Here is a 21447-nt window from a genome sequence, read left to right as displayed (position 1 = left end):
TCTTTCTGTGTGCAGGGGTGGTGGAGATGCTGTTGTGCTCAACTTAGCAGTCTCAGGTCTCCCCTGACCACAGGCCATGAGGACCTCTGCTGGTCACCCCCCTGGTGACTGGAGCTACCCTCTTCTGGGGACTGGGACCGGAGCATCCTTGTGGCCTGGAGGGGACCCTGCTGGTGGCCGCCCGACGCTCAGGCCCCTCTTTCCAGCTCTGTGTGCCCCACCCCAGCTTCTGTTCTCGGCTTTGATCCGTGACCTCCGACCTTCAGAGGGTTAGGGCAGGGGTCTTCCTGGAAACCTCATGGGAGTGTCTGTCCCGTGGCCACCTCCCGGGCGTAGACCTTGCTCCATGCGCACCGTGGCCACCTCCCTGGTGTAGACCTTGGTCCATGCGCACCATGGCCACCTCCCGGGCGCAGACCTTGGTCCATGCACACCGTGGCCACCTCCTGGGTGTAGACCTTGATCCATGCACACCGTGGCCATCTCCTGGGTATAGACCTTGGTCCATGCGCAGCATCGCAGTGATGTCACTCACTGGGCCCGCGGGGACCACGTGGATCCAGCCTCAAAGTCCGCGACCCCCTCCTGGCACCTACAGGACCGCGCAAGGGCGGCAGCTGGGCCCCTCGGGCTCGCGCGAAACTCTGCGTGTGTCGCTTTCTGCCAGCGCCCGCCGTTCGCGTGTAGACCACCCTGAACCGGAGGCTGCGGTTCCAGGCCCCGGGCCAGCCTCAGGCGCTCCCCACGCAGGCCGCGCGGCCCCCGCCGCCGCCCCCTGCACCTCGGTTCCCTGCAACCTGCGCCGCCACCCAAGCCGGTTCCCCTTGCCCCCACAACCGCCCCCAGCCCCCCACACTGCCGCTGCCCCCGCCATGCTGCCCCCGCCCCGCTGCCCCCGCCATGCTGCCCCCGCCCCGCTGCCCCCGCCCCGCTGCCCCCGCCCCGCTGCCCCCCGCCCCGCTGCCCCCGCCGCCCCCTGCAACCCCCACCCGCTCCGGCAGCGCCGCCCCCTGCGCCGTGAGGCTGCTGGGCTGGGACCCGCGGAGGCTCCGGGCGCCGCTCGCCCCCTGGTGGCCGCTCCCCGCGCTGCGTGCGGGAAGCCCGAGGCCCCCGGGAGCGCACGAGGCGGCCCCACATCACGTAGACGTGCTCCCAGGACTGGGCGCGGGGTTCTGGAAACATCGACCCAGGGAATGGACCGAAAGTCCTGACGTCGTCAAAGGGGCTGCTGCTGGGGAGAAGGCGAGGGGCCTCGCCACTGAAGCCAAGAACAGGGCCCGCTGCTGGGGCTCCATGAATCCGGACAGTTAAAAGCAGATAAAATGGGAAAAACCCAGACAGTAAGAGGAAGGTTCATTTGTCAACTTTTCATAGCAATGATAGTAAAAACGATAGCACAGCGGCTTTAGTCACCACAGCCAAGCGGAAGGAGACGTCCCAATGTCCGTCCGTGAATGAAAAATGAAAAGGTGGAGACGCACGCAGGGAGGATCGCCGGCCCGAAAGGAAGTTCCCACGCGGCTGCCCCGTGCAGGGACCCGGAGACACGATGCTGAGCGCACCTGGCCAGGCACAGGAGGACGCCCACTGTGCGCGGTTCCACTTGGAGGCCCCGCGGTGGCCAAACCCGGCCGGAAAGTGGGATGGGGACGCGGGGGATTCGGAGGGGGCGCGGGGGATCGGGAGGGGGCACGGGGGATCGGGATGGGACGGGGGGATCGGGAGGGGACGCGGGGGATTCGGAGGGGGCGCGGGGGATCGGGAGGGGGCGCGGGGGATCGGGAGGGGACGCGGGGGATCGGGAGGGGGCGCGGGGGATCGGGAGGGAGGGCGTGGGGATTGGGAGGCGGGACGCGGGGAACTGGGATGGGACGCAGGGGATTGGGATGGGGGCTTCGGGGAATTGGGAGGGGGCGCGGGGAATTGGGAGGGGGATGTGGGGGTTTGGGGGTGAGTGTGTCCTGGGTGCTGAGCTTCAGTTTTGCAGGATGAAAGAGTTCTGGAGATGATGGGGGTGATGGCCGTACAACAGTGTGAATGTCCTTAATGCCATTGATGTGTGCAGTTAAAAATAGTTAACATGGTGCATTTTATGTCTCTTTTACCACAAAAAAATACAAAAAAATAGCAACAAGGCCTAGGGCTGGCACTGTGATGGGCCGGGCTGCCTGTGGCTCCTCTGGACTTTATCCCAGGGACCCTCGTGGGCTGGAGGGAGGATGTGGCCTGGAGTCATGTCCTACACACAGCGCCATGACCATTGCACAGGTCCTAAAGGTCAGCGGCTCCCGTCCCCTTAGGCTGGTGGGAGGGATGCACTGTGCTGGGAAGGACCCAGCCCCAGCCTCTGCTTACAAAACAGCGCCCAGGGAACGGCAGCAAAGGGCCCTGCCCTCCAGGCCCAGCCTCCAGCGAGGCCCCGCTCCCGTCCTGCCCCAGCCCTGAGCCTGGCCACCTTCGACCCTGATGGAGTCGTCTTTCTTCTCAGCGTCGGTGCTGAGGCCTCCAGGTGAGGGAGATAGTGGAAGCTCATGGTACTGTGAGCACAGGTGCCTCAAGCATGAGGGATCGGCCCCTGTGATTTGCCTGGAGGAAGAGCTTTCATTGCTCGAGGTCTTGTGTAAAAGTGAGCACACAGGGGGCCCCAGGGAGAGCTGGGGCTGGCGCTGCCCCAGGTGCCCTGTTCTGGGCGAGAGGCCGTCTGCTGTGCTGGTGGGTGTGGATCATAGTGCACAGCCGTCATTTGTGCAGTGTCCTCCTATCAGCACAAACACAGAGACAGGGTGGACGGGCGGACCAGCCCAGAGACTCCGTGTCAGGTCAGACTCATGGCCCAGGAACCTGCAGGCTCGGCATTAGGGGTCTGGGACCACACCCAGGGCCAGGCTGTGACTGGCCCCACTCCACTGAGACCTGCCCCACTCTGCTGAGATCGGCCCCTCCCTGCTGGGGCTGGCGCTGCCCCGGGTGCCCTGTTCTGGGCGAGAGGCCGTCTGCTGTGCTGGTGGGTGTGGATCATAGTGCACAGCCGTCATTTGTGCAGTGTCCTCCTATCAGCACAAACACAGAGACAGGGTGGACGGGCGGACCAGCCCAGAGACTCCGTGTCAGGTCAGACTCATGGCCCAGGAACCTGCAGGCTCGGCATTAGGGGTCTGGGACCACACCCAGGGCCAGGCTGTGACTGGCCCCACTCCACTGAGACCTGCCCCACTCTGCTGAGATCGGCCCCTCCCTGCTGGGGCTGGCGCTGCCCCGGGTGCCCTGTTCTGGGCGAGAGGCCGTCTGCTGGTAACTGCGGATTATAGCACCCGCTTATCTCTCATCCACATGGTCTCGAGACCCGGGCCTGGGTGGGGACGGGGCATCTCCGCACATTCAAAGGCTGTGGTCCTGGCCTGGGCTGAGCCTCCAGGTGGGTGTGGCTCTCCCCCGTGGCTCTCCCTGAGGCCCCTGATCCAACAGTCACAAATGTCCACGCCGCCTGCTGGTGGCACAGCCTGGGGGTCTCCCTGGAGCAGACAGGAGGGCAACTTTGCTCTTCCTCTGGGATGCTCCTGAGAGCTGGACCGGCCCAACCCCTGCTGCTCAGGCCAGGAGGGAGGTCCTGAGGCCAGGACGCAGCTCCCCTGGGCGGGCACAGACACAGCAGCAGCAGCCCAGCCTCTTCTTGGGCCCATCGCAGATCTCTTTGGTCTGGCAGTGCCCATGCCCACTCCCTGGGTCATTACCAGCTTCTCCTGAGGAGGCCGTCAGTCCCCACCACACAGCCAGCCTCACGGAGCGGTGGAGACCATGGGTCAGGCACTTGGGTGGACACCTTTTGTAGAAAAGCAAATTTCACCCCATGCTCTGAGGGACGCACCTGAAATAGCCATAAGGAGGCTGTACAGGAAGCCGAGGGTCTCAGGCCGGTGCAGCGGCAGAACATGCAGGTGATGCGGGTCCATCTCCACACTGCCCTAAAATGTGGACAGGAAGGCATGGACATGCAGGAAGGCGTGAACCCCAGTCACAGAGGGCCCTCGACTCTGGCAAACTTGACACATAACCCAGAAAATGCAAATGAGGCTATGAAAGACTGAAATCCCACTGTTTGCAATTTAGATTTTATTGTTCATAGAAAACACGACGTGCATAGAGAATACGCATTTTTCTTTCTTTTTTTTTTTTTTTTTTTTTTTTTTTGAGACGGAGTCTCGCTCTGTCGCCCAGGCTGGAGTGCAGTGGCGCGATCTCGGCTCACTACAAGCTCCGCCTCCCGGGTTCACGCCATTCTCCTGCCTCAGCCTCCCGAGTAGCTGGGACTACAGGCGCCCACAACCGCGCCCGGCTAATTTTTTTTTGTATTTTTAGTAGAGACGGGGTTTCACCGTGGTCTCGATCTCCTGACCTTGTGATCCGCCCGCCTCGGCCTCCCAAAGTGCTGGGATTACAGGCGTGAGCCACCGCACCCGGCCGAGAATACGCATTTTTCAAAAGCCCATGAAAAAGTTTAAAAGATAACCCAAAACCAAGCCACAAATCAAAGCACAGAACAATTTCACAGAATGAAAACCTGCTTAGGTCACCTTCTTTGATCTTTATAAAACGACATATTAATGAAACCAACAAACAACATCTGGCCGCTGGAAACATTTGAATCATTCTCTCAAATGAGTCATGAGTCCAAGAGGAAATCAAGCAAAAATCATGTCCTACGTAGAGGCTGACGGCAACAAATGTAGTGACACAGCGTCTATGGGTTGGCCAGAGGTGCCCTGTGAGAGGAATGAATTATTAAATGGTTTATTATTCCTAGTTTTATTCGAATTAAAGGAACATAGCAGTTAACTCAGAAACCAGAACAGAAAAGGAACAACAAAATCAACAGGAAAAAGAAAAAATGAGAAAAGCAGAAATTAATTAATTGGAAAGCAATTAAAACTTGATTTTTGTTTTGTTTTGTTTTCCTTTGAGATGGAGTCTCGCTCTTGTCGCCCAGCTTGGAGTGCAGTGTCTCGGCCCACTGCAACCTCCATCTCCCAGGTTCAAGCTATTCTCCTGCCTTAGCCTCTTAAGTAAAACTTGACTTTTTAGATCCAAAAGGTAGTTCCTTGAAAGAAAATAAGAGGAACAGAGAATGCGCTGGCCAATTTAACCAAGAAATAAAACGAACTTCCAGTGCTAGGACTGAGAAAGGGTGCCCAACCCAGGTGCAGCTGGGACTGTGAAGAACAGGAGAGGGACTAAGATGAGGGGGAAGGTGGAGGAGGAAGTGGGTGTTTCGGGGAGGAGAATGGAGGCGGGAAGGTCAGGGAGGGTGGGGGAAGGGAAGGGGAGGGAAAGGCAGAGGAGAGGGGAGGAAGGCAGAGGAGGGAGGCAGGGAGGGGAGGTGGGTGTAGGGGGAAGGGAGGTTGAGGGGAAGGCGGAGGAGAGGAGAGGGGTCTGCAGACTGCACGCCCCTGCACCACTGCGTGTGAAAATTGAAAGGGAACGCCAATCATCCAGGAACACGTGAATACTGAAACACTCTGAAGACGATGAAACCTGCGTGCGACAAACCCACAGAAGCCCAAGGCCTGCAAGGCTGAGCCTCTGAGCGAGGCCGCCGTGATCCTGAACCGTGGATGGAGTGCTGGCTGTGGTCTCCCCTCGGCTGGGAGAACTGAACTCCATCCTGCCCAAATCTGCCTGTTTATTTCATGCGGTTCCACTCCGGATCTAATAAGACGGTGCAGTCAAGGAAATTCCAGCTGGAGAACCAGCCCTCTCCGCCTGGAGCCGTTCACTTGCTTGTGGACAGGGTGGCAGGTGGGGCCTCGGGAAGAAGGGAGCACGGAAGACCCGGTCTCCATGGGGTCTGGCATACGGGGGCCTGAGGTGTCTGTGGGGGACAGAGAGAACCACCAGCTGCCACCTGGGGACACGGTCTCAAGTGACCCTTTGGGGCTCAGAGGCCTCACGGGGCAGGAGGCGCCTCCCCAGGAGGGAAACACCCCAAACCACGAAGGTGACCAGGGCAGTGCACGGCGTGTGGGAGAGACCAGGAGGAGGTACCAGCCTGGGCCGGGTGGGCAGAAGCAGGATGCACAGGAACCTGGGAGGGGCTGGGATGGGGTGGGCGGTACCCCACACTGACCCCCACTATCTACTTTTGGCCAATCCTGCAACATCCACATGTGCCAGCCTGGCTGGGGAGAGACAGTTCCCAAGGTACTGGAGAGTTCGGGGCTCTGCAGCCTGGGAGGGCCGCCCTGGGGCTGAGAAAGGGCAGAGATGGGGGTCTCTGTGGGGACAAGATGTGAAGGAGGACACATGGAGACCTACCTGGCCGAAACACACTGGACCTGCACCCCACCTGCAACCAAGAGCCAGAGTGTGCGCCCAGCTGTCCCCTCCCCGCTGTCCACCACCCACCACCTGTCCCCCTGCCCCTCCCCCGCCCCGCCCCCCTCACCACCCACCACCTGTCCCCCTGCCCCTCCCCCACCACCTGTTCCCCATGCCCCGCACTACCCACCACCTGCCCCCTGCCCCTCCCCTGCCACACCACTGCCCTTTTCTCCCAAGGCTGAAGCCGTTCTGGGTTTTCCTTTGTAATCAGCTGAGGCCTGGATTTTCTCCCAAGAGACACAAGAGGGTTTGGAGCATTCAACCTGTTTCCAGGCCTTTCACCCACTTCCACCAGTGCAGGCTTTTAAAAAACAATTTTATTGAGGTGCAATTCACATGCCATAAATTGTACCCATTAGAAGCATTTGTCAAACATGTCTGACAGGTGAACACAACCATTAACCTCTACCCCCATCAGACACGGAACAATTCCACTGATCCCGAGTCTGCACCACAGGCACCTGCTCACCTGCCTCCTTCCAGGATGGAGCCTCCCTCCCCAACAGATGGACTTTCCCAGGCTGGACTCTGGCCCCCTAGCACGAGGATGCTGAGACTCACTCCGTTGTTATTTCCTTTTAGTCTGAGTAGTCCCTGTTATGTGGATGTACTGCATGTTTATCCCTCATCCCATAATGGATATTCGGGTTGTTGCCAGTTTTTAGCAGTTACATGAGAACGGGGTACAGCCTGTGTGCATGGGCTTTTGTGGGATCATGTATTCGTATCTCTTCAGCAGATGCCTAGGAATGGAACTGTGGTTCATAAAGCAGACACATGTTAAACTCCACAAGAAGCTGCCCCACTGTTTTCCAAAGTGTTTCAAAGTGTTTGTAACATTTCACATCTCCATGTATTGCTCCACAGCCTTGCCAACACTTAGTATTGTCAGCTTCTTAAATTTTAGCCTTTATAGTGGGAGTGGTTTGGTACCTCAGGCCTTAATGACAAAGGATTATGATATTTATGATATTAGGTATATTTTCACATCTTATTTAAGTGTTCAAATCTTTTGTGCATATATATATATATATATATATATATATTTTTTTTTTTTTTTTTTTTTTTGAGATAGTCTTACTCTGCCACCCAGGCTGGAATGCAGTGGCGAGATCTCGGCTCATTGCAAACTCCCCTCCCAGATTCAAGCAATTCTCCTGCATCAGCCTCCTGAGTAGCTGGGACTACAGGCACCCGCCACCACACCAGCCTCATTTTTGTATTTTTAGTAGTGATGGGGTTTCACCATGTTGGCCAGGCTGGTCTTGAACTCCTGACTTCAAGTGATCAACAGGCCTCAGCCTCCCAAAGTGCTGGGATTACAGGCCTGAGCCACTGTGCCCGGCTTCTTTTGTGTATTTTAAGAAGTGGGCTGTTTTCTTATTACTCAGTTGTAAGGGACAGTTATGTGTCTGGATACAAGTCCTGTATCAGATACAAGGAATATGAATGTTTCCTCCCAGGTGTGGCCTGACATTTTGTTTGCTTCTTGTGTCACTTGATACAGATCTGCAAGTTTGACAGTATTAGCTTTTAATTTGGGTCTATCAGCCGTCTCAAATTAGTGTTTCTGAAAGGGACGTGGTAAGTCTGATGTTCATCTTCCCCTGTGGATATCCAGCTGTTCTCGAACTATGTGATCTAGAGACCGTCCTTTCCCCAACTGAATTAAATGGACACCCTTTTTGGAAATCTGTTCTCTGTGTCGGTGGTCCTATTTTCGGACTCCACCAGCTTCCCTTGGTCTCCATATCTCTGAGCTCTCCAACGTCGCTCTTCTTAGTCACAATTGTTTTGGCTATTGTAAGTCTTTTACATTTTCACCTTAATTCTAATCAACATCTCAATTTCTAAAAAATAAGCCTGTGAGATCTCTATTAGATTGTGCTAAATCTATGGATCAATTTGGGGAGAATTTTCACCTTAAATAAAGTGCCTTCCAATTGTCAATGAAAAGAGTCAGACTATGTAAAATATATGAAAAGATTTATGCTGAGCCAAATATGAGCGTCCATGGCCCTTGACACAGCCCTCAGGAGATCCTAAAACATGCGTCCAAGGTGACTGGGCACAGCCTGGTCTCATACATTTAAGGGAACATGAGACCCAATCAAATACATGTAAGATAAACACTGCTCTGGTCTGGAAAGGTGGGACAACCTGGTGGGGGCTGGCTTCAAGGTTATACGTAAAGCTAAACATGTTGGGATTGGTAGTTGGTTGAAAGAGTTATTATCAATAGAAAGGAATGTCTAGGTTACAGTAAGGGGTTGTGGAGATCAAAGTTTTATCAACAGTTGAAGTCTCTGGGTCGCAGGCTTCAGAGACTAGATTCTAAATGATTCTTATCAGACTTAAGGTCTGTGTTGACGTTGAAAGCTGGTCAACTTTCTCTGAATTCCAAAAGGGGGTCAGGTATAATGACGTGTATCCATCCCTCCCTTCCCCTCGTGGTCTGAACCAGTTTTTCAGGTTAATTTTGGAATGCCCTTGCCCAGAGGAGTGGTCTGTTCAGAGGGCTGGGGGCTCAGAATTTTATTTTTGGTTTACACAATCCATGAACAAGGTCTGTCTCCCCCATTTGTTTAGCTACTCATTAATTTCTCTCAGCAATGTTCTGCAGCTTTTGGTATAGGGAACTTGCAAATTTTTCATTAAATGCATTCTTAGGTATTTTCTGATTTTCAATGGCATTGTAAATGCTGTTTTTCAAATTCTGTCTTCCAATTATTTGTTGCTAGATTATAGAAGCACAATTACTTTCTTATATAGACTTAGTGTCTTGTGATCTTGCTAAATGCCCTTATTATTTCTAGTATTTTTGATAAACTGTTAGGATTTTCTGCCCTGGCAATTGCATCATCTGTGAACAGAGACTCTGCCCCTTCCTTCCCAATCATTTTGTCTTCTAACATCATGCACAGGTTTCTCAAATAGCTTGCTTGCAACCAGGATGCACACCTGGGATTGCAGAGCTCAATGCAAACCTCTTCCGACCCCAGGACGTTCCTGTAGCTGGGCATCACTGCACACTCCACCTGCGGGCAGGAGGGTTATCACCTCCGAGTTCTGGAAATGAGGACCAGGCTGGGTAGGCTTCAAACTCCACCTTGCACTGGCCAGATTTCCACTGGTTATTTTAATGTTTTCTTAACACTCTCTTGTTAGATGACATTACTCTAAACAGCTGCCTTGTGATTCCAAAGAGGTTCAAACCTCCCGCTTTCCCTAGTAAAGATGGGCTATTTAAGCACAATTTTGTGAAAGTCTGGCTGTAGGGAGACGTGGGGGCATCAGGATTCAGTGTTCTGCTGCTGGGCCAGGCAGTGCTCAACTGGGAGTGGCTGGGCCTGCTGGGGCCACTGTCCGGGGCCCCAGTGGGGCTCGGGATTCAACTCCATAGGACCAGGTGGGACATGTTTCCAGAGAAGGAGTGTGGCAGGCACAGGCCCAGGTTAGCCCCATTGCTGTGACGGGCTGTGACAGGCTGTGAGGGTCCTGCGCTCACCTGGGGGATGCGGAAGCCGGGAGCTCCCGGGCTCCAGGCAGGCCAGGGACAACACTTCTTCCTCTAGGCTTTGCTTCTCCGCTCAGCTGCCACGGGGCTTCTGGCTTCATAGAGAAGGTGCTGAGGACGGTGGCCTGGCTCAGCCTCTGAGAGGATGGGGGCCACAGCTGCAGGCCGGCCTGGGCCTGGGGGCCAGTGCTGGGAGGCCTGACACAAAGGCCTCCATGTCAGCCCCCTTCTCCAGATCTTTGGGCCCCTAGGTCCTTGTGGATGGGCCACCCCTGGCCGCTGGGAGTGTTAGGAGGTCAGCTCGTGGAAAAAGAGGGGGTGAAGGCCCGGCGGGAGTTGGGGGTGGAGAGAGGGGCAGCTACAGCAGAGACCCCCTGGCCAACAAGTGAGGCAAGGCGTTTACAGGGCACATTGCACCTCTACCAAGCAGATTCAGATGGGAGCAGAAGCACCTGTCATTCGGTGAGACTGGGGCGACGCCTGGAAGGGTGGGAGAAACTGTGGCTGAGGCCGGGTGCAGGCCAGTTCACTGTACACGCTGGGGCACGGCAGGCTGGTCCGCACCCGTCTTCCTGCGTATGGAGTGCCATGTGCATGTGAGCATACATGTGTCTGTATGTTTCTGGGTCTCTGTATGTCTGTGTGTTTACATCTCTGTATCTGTGCATATGTCTCGGTGGTGTCTGTACGTGTATGTGTGCGTGTGGGGGCTGTTTTTGTGTTGCTGTAAAGGAATACAGAGACTAAGTATTATACAGAAAAGAGGTTTAATTGGCTCACGGTTCTGCAGGCTGTACAGGAAGCATGGTGCCCGCATCTGTTCCTGTGAGGCCTCAGGAAGCTTCCACTCATGGTGGAAGGTGACAGGGAGCCAGCATCACGTAGCGAGTGGGAGGAGGGGAAGGAAAAGGGGAGTTCCCAGACTCTTTTAAACAATCCGCTCTTGAGTGAGCTAACTGAACAAGAACTCACTCATCACCAAGGGGATGGTGCTAAGCCATTCACGACGGATCCACCCTCATGATCCAACACCTCCCACCAGGCCCCACTTCCAACACGGAATCACATTCCAACATGAGATTTGGAGGGAACAAAGAATCCAAACCACATCAGTGTGTGCGCGTGTCTGTGCATGTCTGTGTCCATCTGTGTGTGCACGTCTGCGTGGATCTGTGTGTCTCTATGCGTATGTGTCCATGTGTTAGCATTTGGTCCAAGCCTTGCTTCCAGAGCCACAGCAGCCACAATAGCACCAGCTGAGGGAAAGGGCTGTTTGAATGCCACTGCCTCCCTGATGCTGACGGGGACCTTAACCACAGGGACAGCCCCGAGTCTCTCCAGCCAAGGCAGAGGATTGGCCGGTTGGTCTCAGAAGGCAGTGGGTGGGCAGGGTCCTCATTCTCTGGCCGAGATTTCTTGGGCCTGGACTACGGGTGCTAAGGCTGCCGAGGAGTGGGGGCCCAGGAGCTGGGGATGGTTCACTGCTGTGGGGTGGGCTGCAGAGCCCACCTGAGCCCCTCCAGGAGGGGAAGGGGTGTCTGTGGCCTGCAGCCCCCAGACATCACTGTATGTGGCTGGAGCCTACAGGCTGGAGGGCTGGGATCCACACTGCTGGGCCCCTGCTGATCACTCCAGCCCAGGGCTTCACCCAGGAGCCAGCTCTCCTTCCCATCCCTAATGCTCAGGCACTTAACTATTTGACAAACCAATGACGAAACATGCAAGGACGGGGACCGCTGGAGCCTCGTGAGGCCCCAAGCACAGGATCCATTCCCAGATGCCAGTGTCACTCCCAAGTCACCTGCTTTTGTAAGTCTCTTATTTTGGGTGGAGCCCTCTGGAAGCCCACGCCCTGCTGTCTGTGGCTACTCCTAGCAGCGAAGCCTCGATGGAGGTTTCTGTAAGGTCTTCACGAGTCTCCTGGCTCCTCCCTCAGAGCAGCTGCCTCCAGATTACAACTACCACCTGCCGTTGGTGGCTGCAGCCCCACCCCCCTACTCTAAAGCAGCTCCTGCAGGAAACCTGGGCCTTGTGTGGCTGGGGAACTCCCAGGACTCCTGCCACGCAGGTGGACCGGAGGACGGCTTGGGCAGGCCCCTCGCAGGCAGGGGAAGATTCGCTTGGCTCCACCTGGCCAGAGAGATAGGTGAGGGACTGGCCTTTGTGGGTCCTGTGGGGTCCCCTTGGGGCTGTGGCTCCCTGCCTTGCTGTTTCCAAGCGGGAAGGGGTCTAGGAGCCCCGCTGCTGTTCATCCCCGCTTCCTCTGGGCTTCCTGGCCTGTCCTGCACATAAAGGGAGCACGCTGCCCTGGAGAGCTGGCCCCATGGCCCGCTCCTCTTTGCCTGGAGGGAAGGAAGGCCTCCTCCTCCTTGGCGTTGCCCCTCCTGTCTTCCAGCAGGGCCAGGCTCTGCCCGCCCGTGGAGAAGGCCAGTACTGGGGAGACAGCCAGGGCTCCCACGAAGCAGGGAGTCCCTCCAGGCGAGGCGCTCCATCCTGTAGTGCTCCCTTAAATTCTGCAAGCTACCCCAGATCCCCTGTTTCCAGCCAACAAATCCTTTTTAAGTTCCTTTGAGATTTGTTCGTGTGGACTCCGGAAAGAAGGCCCAGGCCGGAGCTTTGGGCAGGCGGCCATTTAGGGCAAGGGCGCTGTGCCGGCTTCCCAGTGGGGCTGCCCGGTTGGTGGGCAGGAGAGCCAGGGCACTCCCCACACCAGAAGGCAGGTCGTGGACTGTGTCGTCTACACCCGGGAAGGGGTGCATTCCAGGGGCGCTGCTCCAGACTCGCCACTCACCTGGGACTCGCAGTCTTGAGTTGTGGGTACCAGGGTGGCCATCCCCTTCTGTTCTGTGCGGCTGACTTCCTGGCTACTCCTTAGCCTTGGGGCCCCCACAGCCCTCGGCTTAGCTTCCCTCCCCTATGCTAGGTCTTGGATAACTCCAGGGTAAAGTGACGCTGTGGCCCCCCACTTCCCCTGGGTCCTGCACAGGCCTGGGGCTTTCGGCGGCGCTGTCTGCTGCAGCCCCGCGCCTTCCTGGGAGAGTGGCCCAGGCCTCCCTTCCTGAGTGTGACTGCGCTGCCGTCCCCACCTGCCAGGCCTGCGCGGGTCTTCCCCGGGCTCTCCCTGCTGGGATGGGGACTGGTGGCCCCGGGCCGCGTCCTGGATCCGGCTTGCTCCTTGGTACAAGGCCGGTAGGGTCACCGTCAGGCAGGAGGGCGGGCGGCGGGGGTCCTGGGGGCGCCGGATTCGGGGCCGTGCCGTCCCCAACAGCAGGCTGTGCGTGTCCCTGTTGGAGCCCCACGAAGGCAGCTCAGGGCCACCCCTGAGGGCGCGTGGGCCCGCCGCGCTCCCGGATCTGGCTTGCGACAGGCCGGGAAGGCAGGTGTTTAACGATGCAAAAAGGAACGCACAAGGCCTCGTCGAGGAGGTGGGGGTCGGGAGGGGGACTAAGGGGGGACTGGGGGTGGAAAGAACGCGGGGGGAGGGATGGCAGGGTGCCCGCCCGAGGGACCCACACTTCCGCGCACGGCGCCCCAGGATGCTGACGCCGGCGGGGGTGCGGGCCCGAGGGGCGGTCGGGGTCAGGTGGCGGCCCCAGGGGCAGGGCCGCAGCACGAGGGGCCTCGTGACCCGGGCAGGGCGAGGCCGGCGCCGGGGCTGGGAGAGGGCAGTGGGCGGGCGCTGCCGTAGGTGGGAGGATGCCCGTGGGGACGCTCGGGCGGCTGCGCCCCGCCACGCGCGAGGCCCCGCCCTCAAGGCGCGTTCAGTGGGACGGACCCGCCCTCCCCGCAGCCGCGCGCCCGCCGCGCCGCCTTGTGGGCGCTGTAGTCCCGGAGTCCGCGTGCGCGGGGCCGGGTCCCGGGAGCCCCAGGCAGCAGCCTCGCCGAGCCGCAGGTACTGGTGGCGAACGGGGCCACGGGGCCGCGTGTCGGGGGCTGCGGGGTGTCTCGGGGCCCTGGGGTGAGTGCAGGGCGCGGGCCAAGGTTTGCAGGACCCTGTGAAGTTGAGTGTCGGGGGCTGGCGCTGGGGTCCGCGGGGCTCTGGCCCGGGCGCGGTGGGCTGAGAGCCAGGCGCCTGGCAGAACCATTGCAGTGCAGCGGGTTTCCCGCCGCTAACTTTCCGCCCCAGCCTGCTAATGGCTTGGTGAGGCCCGCCCCCCAGCCTGCCCTCCGCGTCATCCTGGGGCGCCAAGTCCCACCTCCGGGTCTGGAGGAACGCGTGGATCCGGAGTTCGCGTCCAGGCACGTGCTGCTTCGGGACGGTTCAGCCGGCGGGTGAATCCTGCCAGCCACGCGTGGGGCGGGCCCCTGGCACCTCTCCAGGCCATTCTCTCCTGTGCCAGAAGCTTCGTAGGTGCAACTTCCCCTTGGAGCAGCTGTGAGTGCGGATCCAGCAGAACAAACCCGAGGCGTCTCAGAGAGAGCCTGGACAGCCGCTGCAGCCTTTCCCGAGTAGGTCCTAACAACACCCCTGCACTAGGGTCCTGTCCATCAGAAACTCCTGTCCTGGGGAGTCTCGCCTGTCTGGCCTCAGGACACAGGCTAACTAAGGTGGCCCCAAAATCCAGAATGCATCCAGAGGGAAGGTGGGAGAGTCCTTGGAGGTGCCTGTTGGCAGCCCTGTAAAGAGGTGGCCTCCCCCCACGGAGACCTGAGGATCCCTGTACAGCCCTGATTCAATCAGCAGAGCCGAGGCTGCTCTGGCCCAGTGCACCTACCTGCCCTGTCCAGGCCTGGGAGACAGGCTGCATCTCACTGGCCGCCTTTGCCTGGGTGCCACCTGTGCACTGCTTGTTGCAATTGCTAATTGCTTTCTTTCCGAAGGGGCTTTGGTGGATTTTTACAATACCAGATAGTACAGTTTTCTGTGCTGGACACAGATGAGAAACAGTGCTCGGGTGTTTGGGCCTGCAGCAGTGATAGCCGGAGGGTCTAATTATGCTCTTAGGAACCCTGAACTTGGTCATCTGAACGGGGGTGGGAGGGTGCGCAATGCTTTCTTCTTCTTCTTCTTTTTAAACTAGCAGGCGTTCTAAAAACGTGCCGAACATTCTTGGTTAGCCTTCCAGAGTAGGAGCTCGTTTAAACACGGAATGATAGGTGGCGTTTGCTTTTGTTTTGATTGCGGGTCTCCAGCCTTCTCAGGTGCTTGGAAGGACAGAGCCTGGGCGGGGGTGGTCACTGGGGACAGTGGGGCTGGGGATTTCAGGGGGCTGTTACAACCTTCTCCTGAAGCAGGGATTCTCACTGCTTCCCCGTGGCCCTCCTGTCTGGCTGGGGACTTCCTTCAGATGCCGGGAAGAGACCTCAAGCTGTATGGGACTGGGCTGGAGTCTAGGTTTCCCCTGGCTTGGGGCTGCATTTCTATGATGGTGACCAAGTTCCCTATCTTTCCTCTTGGAGGTGGTCTTGGCCGTGCTGGCCAAGCATCTGCCAGTGGGCTACGTTCATTGCACGTAAGTTAAGCATGCTGGCGGCAGAGGCTGACTGTTAAGACCAGCAGCACCCGCTTTGCTGGCTGAGACTCTGGCTGTCTCTCCAAGAAAGGAATGTTCTGGTCGCTTCTCAGAACAGGGGGCCGAAGTACCTGGGGCTCCTGGGGGTCCTGTGGGTGGGGATCTGACTCCTGGGGCCGTGGACTGTGGGCCCCAGACCCTGGGCTTAGTTCAGCTCCTGACGGCTCCCCGTTGTCTGTGGTGATCTGGTTGCTCTGGGTGTCTGGGGATCAGTGCACCTGTCTAAACCTGCTGACGGGTGGGAAAGTGAGCTTGATGGGGAGTCCCAGCGCCGAATGGGTCTCCCAGTGAGGAGGGGTAGGTGTGGTCCGAGGTATGTCCAGCTCTACCCATGGCCTCTCTGGGCATCAGGGTCCCTGGTAATGGAGCCCAGCCTTTGTGCACTGATCTTCCCAGCTGTTGTCACAGGCCCTGGGGAGGCGTGGAAGGCGAGGCCGAGGCTGGTGACTGTCAGATCTGCCTCAGCCTTGCAGTGGCCCCTGCCTGCGCTTCCTCCTGCCTGGCTGGCTGTTTTCATTCTGGCCCTTTGAGAACTTCTGGAGTCCCGGCTGCCTTCGATGGGGGTGCTGGTCCCATCATCTTCCCAGCCGTGCCCTGCCGTGGAGCTCTGGAAATCTTGAGGTTTCCCTAACCCTTCCCCCGCTTCCCTGCGGCCCCCACGGCAAGCCCACTAGCCTCTGCCTCTTAAGGGCTTCCCTGCTGTCACCTGTCTGTGTTCCTTTGTCACAGATGTGAGTGTGTAGAGGTGTGAAGACAGGACCCGGGATGTTGCTGATGGCTTTGCCTGCGTGGCCTGGGGAGGGTCTCCCTCTGTGGACCCTGCAAGCCACCTCTTTCCTAAGCCTGTGTGTCAGGTTGGGGGCAGTTCAGGGACCACTTGCAGCCTGAGTGGTCTCTGATACTCGGAGACTGAGTGCTGAGAGCTTGGGGCAGCTTTTCCTCAGAGTCCCTGGACCCCCAAAGCCGGCCCCACATCGAGGGATGCTCTGAGCCCGTGCTGGAGGGTTGGAGGAGACTCTCCCCAAATCCAGACCCTCTGCAGAACCCCCGCCACCCTCCCAAGCAGGCCCTGTGGCGAGGCACAGCTGTCCGACTGTGTCAGCCCAGTGCAGACAGGACGGCGACCCCGCCCCATGCGGCTACCCAGCTGCACTCTGCATGTGCTGTGTCCCCACCCCACCTGAACAGCAGGCGGCCTTTCCATGAGCACTCTGCCAGGCCTGGCCTCCGGGAGCAGAGGTCAGCTGATACAGACCTGAGGTGCACCCGTGGGGGACCAGGGCTGGGTCCTGGCCTCACTGGGTTGGCTTGGGGGGGGGGCCCTGACACACTTGTTTATGGCGGCTTACTTTTGACTTACTTGAAAGAGAACTTTACACTGAGGCCTTAAATGGAAACCAGCACTACGTGGCACCTGGAGACATGATTCTGATAAGTGGACAGGCTGCTACCCCGCAGCTAGAAGGCACGATTTGTGGTGGCGAGATGAGCTCTTGCCCGCACCAGAGAAGCCTTTGTCCTGGGCAGAGTCAGGACTGAAAGAGACAAGCCCTCGAGGGGGCTGCGTACTGCTGCTGCTCTGCCACGTGCCCTGGCCGTGTGGGGCGGGGGTGCTGGTGGGACGGTCCCCAAGGTTGGATGCATGTTGCCTTGTGGATGAAGGCCCGTGGTCTGGGGTGCTCCATTTGGAACGTGTCAGGTCCACCCATGGCTCCTGCCAGCTGCTTCTGTCTAGGATAACCTGCCTCCGGGGATGCTGGGGTCCCTGGGCTCAGGGGCTGGGCCTCAGCTCCATCCCATCCTCCCTCCCATGCATGTTTCACCCCTGGCTGCCCTCAGTCCCCTCGAGGACCCCTGCTTTTTCCTCTGCCCTTCCCTCACTGTGGACTTGGCCTGCATGCCCTCCTGCCAGGGCACGGGGGCCGGTGTGTTTCCCACGCTCGTGTGTAGGATCCGACCCCAGGCTGATGGGGACCTGAGGCTGGTACCTGCAGCCACCCACTGTCGGCCACCCGTGGTGTGACCAGGTGTGTCCCTGGCCTCCAGCAGCGTCTGTTCTGCCTGTGCCCTCCCCGGGCCACCTGGGTGTCGCTAGAGCAGCAGCAGGCATGTGGGCTGCCCTTAGGCCTGCGGGGTGAGGTGTGCCCGCCTGGCCGCCATAGCCACACATGCTGCCCAGCAGTGACATGAGTCTGGTATGGCCCCAAACCTAAATTTTGTTAGTTTAGTTAATGTAGTAAGTCAATTAGTTAATTAATTTGGTTTTGATTGGCATTTAAATCACTCCACGTGACTGGAGACTTCCCTTAGCCTCAGAGACCCTGGAAGTGGTGACAGCCTGGCCTGGGGGGACTCCGGAGCGACTCAGGTGTGGGTGGCTCGCAGTTTGGTGCGCAGGGCGAGGATGGTCCAGGGTCTGCGTTCGTCTCCAAGGTGGTCGGTTCTGAGTGGTGAGGAGGAGGCCGGCACTGGGCCTCATTCTGCGGGGTGGGGAGGCCTGCAGACCATCTTCCGAGCTGCCCTGACTCCACCCCTCCTTCCAGGCAGAGTGTCACCGTCGTCCCCTCTGGAGCTGCATGTGACCTGGGCAGCATGGTGCCCTCCAGCCCAGCGGTGGAGAAGCAGGTGCCCGTGGAACCTGGGCCTGACCCTGAGCTCCGGTCCTGGCGGCGCCTTGTGTGCTACCTTTGCTTCTACGGCTTCATGGCGCAGATACGGCCCGGGGAGAGCTTTGTCACGCCCTACCTCCTGGGGCCGGACAAGAACTTCACGCCGCAGGAGGCACGTGGGCGCCGGGGCGTGGGGGGCGGCTGCCGTGGGTGGGTGGGGAGCACGCCGCAGGAGGCACGTGGGCACCGGGGCGTGGGGGCGGCTGCCGTGGGTGGGTGGGGAGCAGCTTTGGGGGCCAGGGCGCTGTTCCTGTTGGAGGCGTGAGCACCTGAGGCTGGAGAGGGTGAGTGGCCACGTCAGCTGATCGTGGTCCCGGAGGGAACCTGGCTGGGGTCTCATACCCCCTGCAGCGGGCACCATCAGATGGAGGGGCCTGGCTGCGGCTTAGTAACCAGGCTAGATAAAAAGTGATATTGTTCCTCCCGAGAGGTAGCCTGCCCCACCCCACCTGCCAGGCTGGGCTCATCGGCCCTCCTGGTGAGGAAGGCCCACGTCCAATCCTGCTGGGCACCTGCCTCCAACAGAGACTCAGTGGCTATTTACCTAAAGAGATTATTGAAGGAATTTTCTCATTTTACTCAGCCATGAGGACAAAGGGTCTTATTGAAACTGTTCTAATAGACTTACGCCCAGTCACGGGTCTCTCAGGCCACGTGAACGGTGGAGCCAGGAGTGGTGGTATCTGAAGCAGTTTCCTCCTGGGGCTGTGGGGTCCTTGTCCATATGGCATATCCGCACAGAAGGAGCCTGGAAGGTCTCACAGGCTGCCAGCCCAGCTGATCACCCCGACACCCCATCTCAGGGCCCGGGGCCTGCTCACCTGCCCATCCCAGCCGCTGTCCCCGTCCTCTGCAGCACAGCCACCTGGCCCGTGCACCCACATTGCTGTCGCTAGGCGTGCCTCTTGTTCCCTGCGTCTCCTGGCCGGAAGCCGGCCCCCACCCCTCGCAGACCCTAGAATTGTGAAACTGATGTGCAGCCGAGGGGTGTGCTTGTGGAAGAGTGGAGTGCTGCCCTTCCCGCGTGCCCGGCTCAGAGCACCGTGCGTGTGTGACTGTCTAGTCCCACGGCCAGCACTGCTAGCCGCCAAGGCAGGGTCACTTTCCAGGTGAGGACAGGGTCTTGCTGGCTCTGGCTGTTGGTGGCGGGGCTGGGGCTGGAGCGGCAGAGCCATCTCCTTGACCCCTCATGAAGTGCCTTCTGCTCCTGGCCATTCTGCCCCTCTCCCTGCCACCCACTGACCAGATGGCATCTCTGCTCTTAGTGGAGGGCCACTGTCAACCGCCAAGGTTATTTATAGGGATGAGCATTATGTGTGGCGTTTCCCTTAAAATAACACAATAAGAAAAGTCTCTAGAGCGAAGATGTTTAAATCCCATCTGCCTGCCCTCTCATGTCGCACATTAACGGATTACAAAGTAGATTCCAGAAATTAAGCCATTCCACCAGGCCTTGGATGTCATCAGAGGGACGATGGGTGCAGGCGCTCTGCGCACCTGCCACTTGGCGGGGCCCCCTGATCTCAGCCCCTCTGGCTGCAGGAGAGGCCGGAGAAGAGCTTTATCACTCCCTACCTCCTGGGGTCTAACAAGAACTTCACACGGGAGCAGGCACATGGGCGTCGAGGTGCGGGGGCGGCCACCGGTAGGTGGACGGGGAGCAGCTTTGGGGGCAAGGGAGGCCCAGCCTGCCAGGACTTGCCAGCCCCTGTTGTTGCCGGGCTTGTGTCTAGGAAGTTCGCATAAGTGGTGTCTTGTGACCCAGCTTTCGCAAGTTGCTCTCCTGCCCAGTCTGACTTAAGAGATGTTCCACGTGGGTTCAAGGGTGTTCTTAAGCTGCCCCTACCGGGTGGAACTACAAGGTGCTTATCTGGTGCTTTGCTGGAGGCGATTAGGGGATTCCGGCTTCTCCCACTGCTTGTTGATGGCTTCGGGTAGAGCACGAGCCAGCAGCCTCAGGCGGTGGGCCTTGACCCAGCTGGCCCGGGCTGGCATTTCCAGCTCACTCCTGGGGCGAATGCTGCTTCCTCCGCAGCCTGCCACGGGCTGCCTGTGTTCCCCTCACCAGCTCGGGTGGGCTGCTGAGCGCCAGCCATCTGGCTGCGGTGAGGAGCGTGGTTTCCTTTGCTCACATTTGCTGTGCCTCCATTTCTCTCTCCGTGGGCTGGTGTTTCCTGGCATCCCTGCGGTTGCTGTCCTCCTTGGACCTGGTTCCCTCTTCTGCTTCCGGGGGACCCCGTGCCCTTGGGATCGGACTGGCTGTGTGTTACATATGGTGTTTCTCTGGAGTCGTTCTGAATTTGGCCAAATTTCCCTCTGCGGTTTCTGCTTTGAGTGGCAGCTGAGAGCGCTTTCCGCGGCCGAGTCCGTGAGGTGCTCCTGGGTGGGTTGTGGTTGCCTGGAACCCCACTGGAACTGTGCTGTGTGGTGGGAGCTGCAGCCCCCACCCTCCTCCAGGGAAACCCCCGGCCCAGGACCCTGTGCATAGCCATCCTTCCTGACCTGCGGCCCATGCCCTGTCCCCAGCTGGTCCCTGTTGGGTGCCCTTCTCTGGCATCCAGTCCTGCTGCCCCACGCCCGGCCCTGCCCTCACGTCCTGCCTGCCTTTGGGCCTTGCCCACCTTCCCACCTCCCTGTTCAGAGAAGCCTCCCTGAGGCTGTCCAGGTGTAGATTTGGGCGCAGCTCCCTGCACTCTGCCCATGCAGCCTGGACCCCAACCACGACCTGTGGAGAACAGGGCCGACGCCAGGCTCAGGCAGCGGGAGGCTGTCCTCGTGTCAGAGCCATGGCCGCCTGACAGATGCCACCTCCCTGCTGGGACCGTTGTGGGGGCCCCTCCCCCAGCAGCCTTGTAAGTGGGTCGCAGGTCACAGCTCTGGGCAGAGCCTCCCTGCTGTCTGCCTGCCAAGGCTGAGGAAGGGGGAGTAGGGGCCATCGAGGAGGTGCAGGGAGAGGAGCAAGAGGGCCCTGGGTGGGTGTTGGGGAGTGTTCAGGCTCTACCTTGACCCCGTGGTCTGCCAAGGGGGAGCTCTGCACTCAGTCCCTCAACTAAGACCAGGAGGTGCCAGATGAGGCCCCAGCCTGCAGAGCCGGTTCCTGGTGGAAGAGGAGAGTGAGGTGGGTGAGGCTTCTAGGACACCCAGTGCCCTTTTCCAGAGAGCCATGGGCTCTGGGGAGAGCCTCTTTGCTGGCTGTCTACCATTTTGACTCTGGGCTGTGGGCAGGACCTGTGCCCTGGCCAGGGGCTGGGGCGGTCATGCCCCCACGCGGCCTCCTGTGTCTGGGGGTCAGGGGTCCCTGAGGCCCTAGGAGGGCCCCTGCCTCTGAGCCGCTTCTTTCGGAATCTGCAGGGGTTCCCTGGGCTGGCCCCGA

At 58.9% G+C, this 21447-nt stretch overlaps 1 protein-coding gene across 9 annotated transcripts in view; it reads left to right on the top strand.

Moving 5' to 3' along the window:
• LOC105472494 (solute carrier family 19 member 1) overlaps positions 1-21447 on the top strand; it is a 58314-nt gene that overhangs the window by 18574 nt on the left and 18293 nt on the right. For 2 of the 9 annotated variants that reach the window (XM_071095827.1, XM_071095825.1), the window contains exon 2: positions 17949-18186. The exons of 1 other annotated variant lie outside the window; for it this stretch is intronic. In XM_071095827.1, the coding sequence (XP_070951928.1) occupies positions 17998-18186 (189 nt within the window). In that variant the 5' untranslated portion in view covers positions 17949-17997. 6 more of the 9 variants (XM_011725799.2, XM_071095830.1, XM_011725798.3 and 3 more) reach the window with 6 other exon arrangements.

The sequence above is a fragment of the Macaca nemestrina genome, chromosome 4, assembly GCF_043159975.1.
Source record: "Macaca nemestrina isolate mMacNem1 chromosome 4, mMacNem.hap1, whole genome shotgun sequence".
Taxonomy (NCBI): domain Eukaryota; kingdom Metazoa; phylum Chordata; class Mammalia; order Primates; family Cercopithecidae; genus Macaca; species Macaca nemestrina.
This window is presented reverse-complemented; position numbering and strand designations above follow the sequence as displayed.